Source organism: Pseudoliparis swirei, chromosome 6 (assembly GCF_029220125.1).
Source record: "Pseudoliparis swirei isolate HS2019 ecotype Mariana Trench chromosome 6, NWPU_hadal_v1, whole genome shotgun sequence".
NCBI lineage: Eukaryota > Metazoa > Chordata > Actinopteri > Perciformes > Liparidae > Pseudoliparis > Pseudoliparis swirei.
Window position 1 is genome coordinate 22008957 of NC_079393.1, and position 9179 is coordinate 22018135.

A 9179-nucleotide genomic window follows, 5' to 3' on the forward strand; every position below is an offset into this window, starting at 1 on the left:
TTCGGTGAAATTCACCGTTTTGAAATCAAAATAGGTCATCCACGTGAATCGTGTAGATCCGAAGAGTTTTTGTTTTGGGGTAGAGGGGGTGGGGGTCAACTGGCCGGCCGGCGTTTATGAGATTGGCCCCCCCCTCCCGGGATGGGGTGGTTTGGTGGGAGTCACCTTGCGTGATTCTCCTACACCCCATCCCGGGGTGGGGTGGGGTTCACAGAAGGGCGGATAGGCTCCGAGAGCCTATCATTTCACACTGGCACGCACCGTGTCTCAATGGCTGCGTGACAAAAGCAGCCTTAACTCAGATTATATATATATATGTGTGTGTATGCAGGCACGTGCACAGACATTTTGGGGGGCAGGTGCTCAAACCCAAAAAAAAGGGCACCCATCGGCAAAATTATTTTTATATTGATCGCTGTAACTTGAAGTTAGCAAGTAATTAAAACCCATTGTGTCGTGAGAAGACATGAGAGCTAAACAAAATGAAATATTTTTTATTAACAATTACAATAAGTTTTTATTTACTAAATGATAGGAGCGAAAAATGCCATATAATAAACAACTTACTAACCTCGACCGCTCGGTCATGCCGTGAAATATCAAACTTCTGTAAAAAAGTTCTAAAGCCTCAGTCTGATATTTCCCGGAATGATCTCACTCTGGGTTAGTTATTACAAGTGTTGTTTCTTGCGTTTACTTATTTCACCCGCTGCAATGCTCAAACAAGATTGATCTTTGTAAAACTGGAACAGACAAAACAAAGAGAAACATACCACATAAAACAATGTGGTACAAGCATGTCGGGGCGAAATTCTCACAATAACTCAAATAAATGCCCCGTCGGATATCAAAACACATTTGGGGGGACTTGATGACAGTCATTTTTATTCTTAAATGCTGATGAATGAAAAAAAAGTGTCTCCAGCAGAAAGGGCACTTTTCTCATCTAGGGCAAGAGGGCTGGTGCTTGAGCACCACTAGGGCTCCATCTGTGCACGTGCCTGTATATATATATATATATATATATATACACACAAATGAATGGGCTGTGTCTCAGGAGGATAAGCATATAAGCAGATATCTGGCTCTGAAGATCTTCGAGCTGGACTTCAAGGAGCTTAGAGGGCCAAGAGGTTGTTGGTAAATGCTCAGTTTTTAAATATTAGGATATTAAGATATTAAGTTTAAAACAGGAGACAGAAAGCCAGAAGGTAGAGACACGGACAAAAGCAGAACGGAAACATTACCACAAAAAAAACTGTTTGTTGAGCTCTGAATAATCTGTGTCCTTCATATTTAATATATATAAATGGAGATATTTAGGAATATACAGTATATTATATCCTGTGGCCGTGGTCTATGAGGTAAGACTTCTCATGTTGCCACTGGAGATAAAAGCTGCTGCTGCTCATTCTTGAGCCGACGGTTGAGCCTGACGGGGGCTCTGCACGTCTCCTCCTCCTCCTCCTCCTCCTCTGTGATGGAGTTCTGCAGACAGTGGCGCTCGGTCTGCAGCAGGTCCTGAGTTTCTTTCAGAGCCGCTGCATCCTGTTAGTCTCTGATCTGTGTTCATCCAGCTGGGCTTGGTGGAGGACCCGGTGTCTTTCCATCATCTGCTTGACTTTATTTTGCCGCTTTTCTCAATTCAATGCGTCATCTTTTAGTCTGAGACCTCTCAAAGTCCAGGTGTCTCTCTAACTCCAACTCCCTGTTGGTTTTCGTCTCTCCATCTGAAGGGGCCTCTTTTGTTCCCATCATTTGTTCCAACGCTGACGTCATCGCTAACGGCGACTCATCGCATCAGTGTCACTGCAGTGGTCTGTAACCAGGTCATTATAGCATTGTGATTACTGTAATTCCTTCTTTTTTTGTTTTGAACATTATGAAATGACTGCATTGAATTATAGTTTTGTATAATTCAACACACTATAATACAGTACAGTGCATTATATTTATTTTTAAAAAGCCATAGTATTGCAGCTATACTGACATCCTTTGACACATTAAGATTACTTTAAAGTATTTATAATATATAAGTCACAGTATAGTATGTTAGAAAAGTAATATAGTGAAGTGAGAAAGTATTTACATTGTCAGGTTATGTAAAAAAGGAGACCAGGAGGACCACACAAACAGTCAGTCTTGCCTAAGAAATATATATTTTTTATATTTAGTTCTATAAGTTGTAGGAAATTAAATATAGAAATTAAAATAATTTGAAAACTAAAAAGAATTTCAGAAATCTGTACAAAATCTTTAAAGGTGATAACAGTTTCTATCGTGGAGCTTGGAGTGTCCAGTTTAAACGTAAGAGATACAATTCAAAGTGTTGCGCTCCATAAGGTTTTGTGGTGTGTAAAAAGTTATATTCTTGAATACTTTGTTACATAATTCACTTTTAAAATCTATTTTATCCTTGCTTCACTGCACCAGCTTTATTGTTTTGTACAAATTTCTTAATAAATGTGATAGATTGACCAGCACCAACATAAAGACTCGGCCGTGCTACGTGCCGCACAGTGAACTCCCTCCACAGGTCACACACACATTGTTAGTTTCAGGTCATCGTATAATAATAAAAACCAAAGTCAACATTATATTCAATATCTTTTATAAATCCCACTCAAGCCGACATACCTTTTAACCCTCCTGTTACCGTAGGGTCAATTTGACCCCATTCAATGTTTAATGTCGGTGTTCTTTCGGGTCAATTTGACCCCAGGCTGTTTTTCACTGTGTCAAACATATAAGAAATATCAACTTTTTTATATATTTAAAGGGCTATTTAGGTAGTCAACAAACAAACATAAAGTACCTCACACTTAAACTTGGGAAACAATATTAATTCTCATAATTTTCTGGAGGTTTTAATTGCTGGGGTCAAATTGACCCCAAGGGTAAAATATGTCAGTAAATATAAAGGTAACAGGAGGGTTAAACATTGAATGGGGTCAAATTGACCCTAAGGTAACAGGAGGGTTAAGTAAACTTCACTTTATTTTAAAAGGATGTGTGAATTCTCCACCTATGACAACTTTGTATTTGAAAAGCATTCTAGGTTTATAACACATATATATTTGAATATTCAAATTGAAGTATAGGCCAACTATCAGGGCTCTATTAGTGCAAATTTAAACTAAATCCAAGCAATGGGCTGAAAACTACATGGAAGTCAATATGGATTTTGGTCTAAAAGGAGGAAACTATTTCACTTCACATCCAGCTTCACTTCTACGTCACAGAACTGTCAGTTAGAAACATCTCTCTCCTGTTTCTTTGTTAAAAAATAAATAATCAAGTAAAGTATAACCAATGTTATACAGGATGATCGAAAAAATAAAATACTACTTTCAATCTCAACATAATTATTTCTTATGGGGCGGCGTCTTTCATTTTTCTCTGCCTAACCTTCAGTTCAGGAAGTATTTTACTGTTAGATAAAAACACCTTTATTACTTCAAGACAATTAAAACAATTAGTATTTTGCGACACCTGCGTATAAAATCAAATGTGCAATATAACACACTCTCCCTATAATTAGATACTCTGGTACTATTTTCCTCTTCTTTCAGGGTTTCTTTTGGTTTTAACAGATCGTTCTTCATACTTCGATGAACCCTGTCTCCTCTGTGATGATGCACCACATAAACATAACGTTTCATCTTTCCCCCCTCGGTCCAAACAGTTGACGATCTTTGAATATTAGGGTGTGGGTGCATGCTTTTTCAGTCAGTTACATATTTGTTTGCCTCCAAGCATAAACAAACATGAAATGTTGACCATACAGTTAAAATAATTCCACGTTAGTGTCATACAAGTGGCCTCTGCCTCACGCTGGAGAGACTCATTCAGGTGACACTGAAATAAACACTTTCAACATGTCCTTCAGTTCCTGTGCAAATGGCTGACCTGTGACAGCCCAACTCACAGAGCAGACGTTGGTCAGCAGGTGTCGTTATTGAAAAGGTGCAGCATCAGAGAGTGAGCGTCGGATCAGCCCCGCCTATAAATCGGTAGTGGACATTTTCCAGGAAGGGCAGCTGCGATTGAAGGAGCTCCACACTAGTGATGGATATGTTGTTGCAGCGTGAGATGTCGAGGGTCTGCAGACGCTTACAGTGCTGCACCAGCAGGAACAAAGATCTGCGGGGGCATAAAAAAAGGTCAAGAATTCAGGATTTTAAACGCACATCTGGGGGCTACGGGTACAGCCGGCGTGGAGCCGCGCGCCACTCGCCTGTCGGTGATGTTATTACAACAGGAGAGGTAGAGGTGCTGCAGCCTGTGCAGGTACGGTGCAGCTTGTGCCACTCCGCGGTCACTGATGCCCGGGCAGTGGCTGAGCGCCAGGCTGGTGAGGCTGCGGCAGTGCCACGCCACCGACGCCAGGCTGGCGTCGGAGATGCCCGGCAGCATGGAAAGAGACAGACGGCGAAGGTCCGGGTGGCGCACCACCTGCGGAGATGAGATGCGGTATTTGAATCCTGGTCTTTTTACGATCGTGTATTCTGCATTCCAACAGCCGCCGACCTGTGTGATGCTGCGGTCGGTGAGCTTGGGGCAGGCGGAGAGGTCCAGCTCCTGCAGCCGGCTGAGGGCCAGCAGGGAAGCTCCGGCCTGCTGTTTGAACTGCTGCAGGTCGTTGTGCGTCACCAGCTCGGGTCGCTCCTCACACGGCAAACGTGGAGGCTTGAAGAAGCCCATGTTGCCGAAGTTCCGGGTGAACCTGGGACCCTTGTCTCCCTGTCGAACGCCACTTGTATTACTCTACGTCAAACAGTACAGGCATGCCGTGAACCTCTGCGACGGCCTCCGCACGCCGACGGTTCTCACCGTCTCCTGGTCGGTCTCACATTTGGTCGTCTCCACGATCCCGAGCAGACCCCAGTCCGTGACCTCTTTACACCAGCCGAGCCGCAGAACCTCCAGCTTCTGCAGGTACGCGGCGACTGCGCGCACCGACAAGTCGGTCACGTTGTCGCATGACGTCAAGTCGAGCTCGCGGAGAGTTTCCCCGAGGAGCTGGGCGAGGGAGAAAACGGCAAGATCCTGAAGAGAGGAAGGAGAAGAACGTGTTTCCCATTTGATTATATTATCATATTTCTTTTACAGACACTAATGAAAGCACACACACACACACATGGTGACGGACCCTAATGTAGGTGCAGCCCTTGAGGCTGAGGGCCTCCAGCTGAGCTCTGGCAGCACACGATCCCGTCAAGCCTTTCGTTATCTCGGCTCCGCTGACATGCAGACACTCGGACAGATCCAGACTCCTCAGGGACGACGTGGACACGAGGTCAGCGAGGCCTGAGGACGACATGCAGATGTGTGAAGCACGAGTTGCTTCCCCTGGCCAGAGAAAAGCCCGCCCCCAATTAGAGGGCTTTAAAAAAAAAAAATGTATGTGGCCACTGTGGGTCAGTGGTTAGCAAGTACGTCTTTCAATCAGGGGGTTGGCGGTCCAATCCCTGCCCTAGTTGATGTGTCCTTGAGCAAGACACTTGACCCTGAATTGCTCCCTGTAGCTGTGTCTACGGTGTATGAATGTAAAGTCTCTTTAAGTACCTTAAAAAGTGCTATATAAATAAATTGGATTGCTATTATTATTATTTCTGATTCAGCTCTAATGCTGTCAGTTGTAATGAACACAGGTTTTGCAGTGGCACTCCGTATCGTTCTGGGTTTTCTGTACCACAATTTTGAGTTCAGTCTTAGAAACTATTGATTGACACGCGAGTGAGACAAGTAGTTCTTCCATAAAAAATGTTTACGAGAAAACGTAGTTACATGTTCACACGGTCAAAAAACTGTCGCTTCCAACCTAAACATTCTTTCAAATCATAATGAAAAAGATTTATCTTCAGTTACCTTTTTAAATCTTTTTAAACTAAATTATTATAACAAATGAAATCATGCATTTGGCTCTTACAGGTTTCTAAAGGTCACTCATCAAAGCGTTACAACTTTGAGTTTCTCTATATTTGGGAATTAACCGTTAAGTGTATGATACAGACGACAACTAAAATACACATCTGTACCTTTTTCAGTGATCCTCCAATCGCGGGCCAAGGAGAGGTGTGTCATTGACTTCAGGCCGCGCGCCACGGCCTCTACGGACCTGCTGGTCAGCTCAGTGCAGCCACTGATGTTCAGCCTCCGGAGGCTCGGCTGGTGCTTTACCAGAACCTCCATGGAGTAGTCGGTCAGCTCCTTACAGCCATGCAGACACAGCTCTTCTAACACCAGATCCTGAACCTGAAGCACAGCAAATATACAAATAATATGTTTTCTCTGAGGACAAGAAGTTAAGGAGCACACTAAAGAATGAGGTAAACCAGCACATTGGGTCCTGACGGGCACATGAAGAACCTGACCTGTGCAACCGTGCGTAGGGACTCAGGGGTAATAGAAGTTCTGCTGAGGTCCAGAGCGACCAGGGTGGATTTCTGCTCCGTTAACAACTTCCGCAAGTTCCTCAGTGACAGCAACGCTGACGAGTCCTTCACATCTCCCACCGGGCACCCTCGGTACGGGTCGAACTCGAAGGCGATGTGGCAGCCGGCCAGCGAGAGGCGGCGGAGGCGAGGGGTGCAGCCGGTGAGCCGGTTGAAGGTGAGGTCGGAGAGGTACCGCAGGTCGGACAGATCCAGCTCCTCCAGACCGGACAGAGCGGACCGGACCTGGAACGGGAAGATGGAGTTTGACCTGAATCTGGAGCTTTAGGACGGCTGGAAAAACCAGAATGACGATAAAAAACTACTGTAAGGAATTGGTATGAAAGGTTAGGCTTAATTTATCCGCTGTGATACTGTGGGGATTATTATCACTTATCAAATAACAAATAACCAAAACAGAACTACTGCACTCTGCTCATTACATGTAATTACTGCAATAATCATCTTTATTCTGCATTAATCCCAGTAGCCAAAGACACGTGTTGTTCTATTGATGTTGACGTCACTGTTCGAACCAGGCGTCCTCCCTCAGCCCGCCATGCCACCGTTACATCACCCAGTGTGTATCACCTGCTGTCTGTGCTCCTCCCTGGAGAGGAAGGCCCCAGACATGAAGAGGCTGTCCAGGCCTCTGAGGTCCAGCCTGCGGAGGGAGGTGAGGCGAGGGAGGAGCGCCAGCAGAGAGGCCTCCGTGACACTGCTGCCGGGCAGCGCCAAGCTCTCCAGCTTTGGGCCCAAGCACAGACCCACCTTCAGAAGATTAGAACGAGATAGCAGGTCCACACATTTGTTAATGGGAAATTCAATGATTACACACACACACACACGATAAGTGTGAATTATGCAGTAATGTCTGCAGCTGCTCTGAACTTTGTACCACAATGAACTTATGACTGTACTGTGTCCTGTTCAGACGGGAAGGCAACATGATAAGAGTGCTACCTTGCAAATACTCGACATGGTTGACTATACTGTTAGCTTTTCAGGAGGGGGAAGGAAACACAGACATTAAAAAATGTTTCCCTCGTCCACTTCTGCATCCAGTCTGTCTGGTTTGGCCTCATGAAGCAGGTTTTATTTTGGGTTCATTTTACAATAGCATCTTGTTATAATCATGTAGTCAAAACTAATCTCCTTAGCTTTTACCTTCAGCCATGCAAAGGCTGGGGAATATGAATATGGATGAGGATTCACTGTTTGTAATGGTAGTTGCATACTGCACCTCCAGGAGCAGTGATCTGGACATGCTGAAGCCATCGAGCTGGCTGATTATCAGACTGCAGCGGGACTTCCTGCCCAGACCCCGGATGAGCTCCAGGGACGAGGCTGAGGCCGGGAAGCAGAAGGTGACGTTATTCTGCACAAAGAGGGACAGAGAGACAGCAGCGCCGGGTTTACTTTGCCATACAGCCTTCACACTGACGCACTTCCAACCGCGAGGACGCAACGCTGCGAGGCGACAGGCCGGGGACGATGTGTCCGACGCAAATCACCTGGAAGTGAAAGTCCTGACTGGCATAGTACCAGCTGCGGCAGACTAGTGAGGCTTCCTTCCTGTCCGAAGAGTGAAGAAAGCGAAGGATGTAAACTATGATCTGCAGCGAAAGAGAGAAACACAGCATCCGATCAGAATAAAGTGGAGATATCCCCCAGGGACCTCTCACAGCATTTTAATAAGCATAAAGCAATGCTGAACCCACGGGTCAGCGAGACCTTTACTCCAAACACCATACGGGCATGCAGGTTATTTACTCTGATCGCACATCCTGGGCTCTCTAGTCATGAAACACACATCGTGATATTGGGCTATAGAAAATAAACTGAATGGAAGACGGCCGACAGAGCCCATCACGTCTTTTCAAAGTGACGGGAATAGCAGCAAGATTTATGGAGGTAAGGGACACAAGTGGTCAAATTGATTATAAACTTATTGTTACTGTTTCTCACAAGTTTGGAGTTTTATCTACTTTTCTCAACTTTATGTGACCATGTTAGGAGTGTTGGAAGCCTTTCAAAATACACATTTGAACCCCGGGCCTGCACAGAGAGACCTGCTGCTGCTTGTGAGCCATCAGGTGGTGAGGAGGAGGAGGAGGAGGGCCAGGCAGTAGAGCAGCTTTAACATTATTCTTCCTATTTGTTTCCAATACACATCACAATGAGAAGGATCACAAATAACTTGTATTCATGTATTATGAGCAAATCGGGCCTTTTAATCTACTTTATTATCGATTAAATGCGTACCGACGAGACACAAAGCCTAACTGGGTCACTCACCTCCAGAGGAAGCGCGGGTGTCTCCATGAAGTCCTCCTCGGTGCAGTCCTCCATCTCTTCTCCTTCGTTCTGGTAAACAACTCCAGACCATTACGAGCGGCTCAGTTAGCCATTCGCGAGCTAGCGGCTGCAGTCAAGGTTTCAGCTCACGAGCCGTTCATATCATTCTGTTAACTGATCAATACGATGACCAATACCGGATCGATGGAAGCCTGCTGTCATCTCACCAAGCTACTTTGCGCTGCGCACTGGCCTGACGCAGGCTGTACGTTTCCACCCGCAAGCTAACTTCAGTTGGACCAGCTGACCGCAGAAAAACCGCTGACGTCACAGAGGCAGTGCATTATGGGAAATGTGGTTTCTTCTCGTGTCTCGTTGCGTCTTCGCTGTTGTGGTTTTATGACAGACCTGAGCATTTTACGACATGACACCTGGTCCCGCGTG

The 9179-nt window shown here is 45.3% G+C and overlaps 1 protein-coding gene across 2 annotated transcripts; it reads right to left on the reverse strand.

Annotated features, from left to right (window-relative positions):
• Nucleotides 1-2594: 2594 nt before the first annotated feature.
• Nucleotides 2595-9066, reverse strand: fbxl9 (F-box and leucine rich repeat protein). 2 transcript variants are annotated; one of them, XM_056417439.1, is made up of 11 exons: nucleotides 8736-9066; nucleotides 7952-8053; nucleotides 7681-7815; nucleotides 7029-7208; nucleotides 6378-6683; nucleotides 6042-6258; nucleotides 5153-5310; nucleotides 4834-5049; nucleotides 4531-4743; nucleotides 4238-4455; nucleotides 2595-4143 (listed from the first exon to the last, which is right to left on the reverse strand). In XM_056417439.1, exons 1-11 carry the CDS (start codon nucleotides 8787-8789, stop codon nucleotides 3975-3977), a joined length of 1968 nt encoding a protein of 655 aa, XP_056273414.1. In that variant the 5' UTR covers nucleotides 8790-9066; the 3' UTR covers nucleotides 2595-3974. The 2 variants fall into 2 exon arrangements, with proteins under 2 accessions (XP_056273414.1, XP_056273415.1); XM_056417440.1 differs by having other exon boundaries at nucleotides 7952-8591.
• Between the last annotated feature and the right edge of the window lie 113 nt (nucleotides 9067-9179).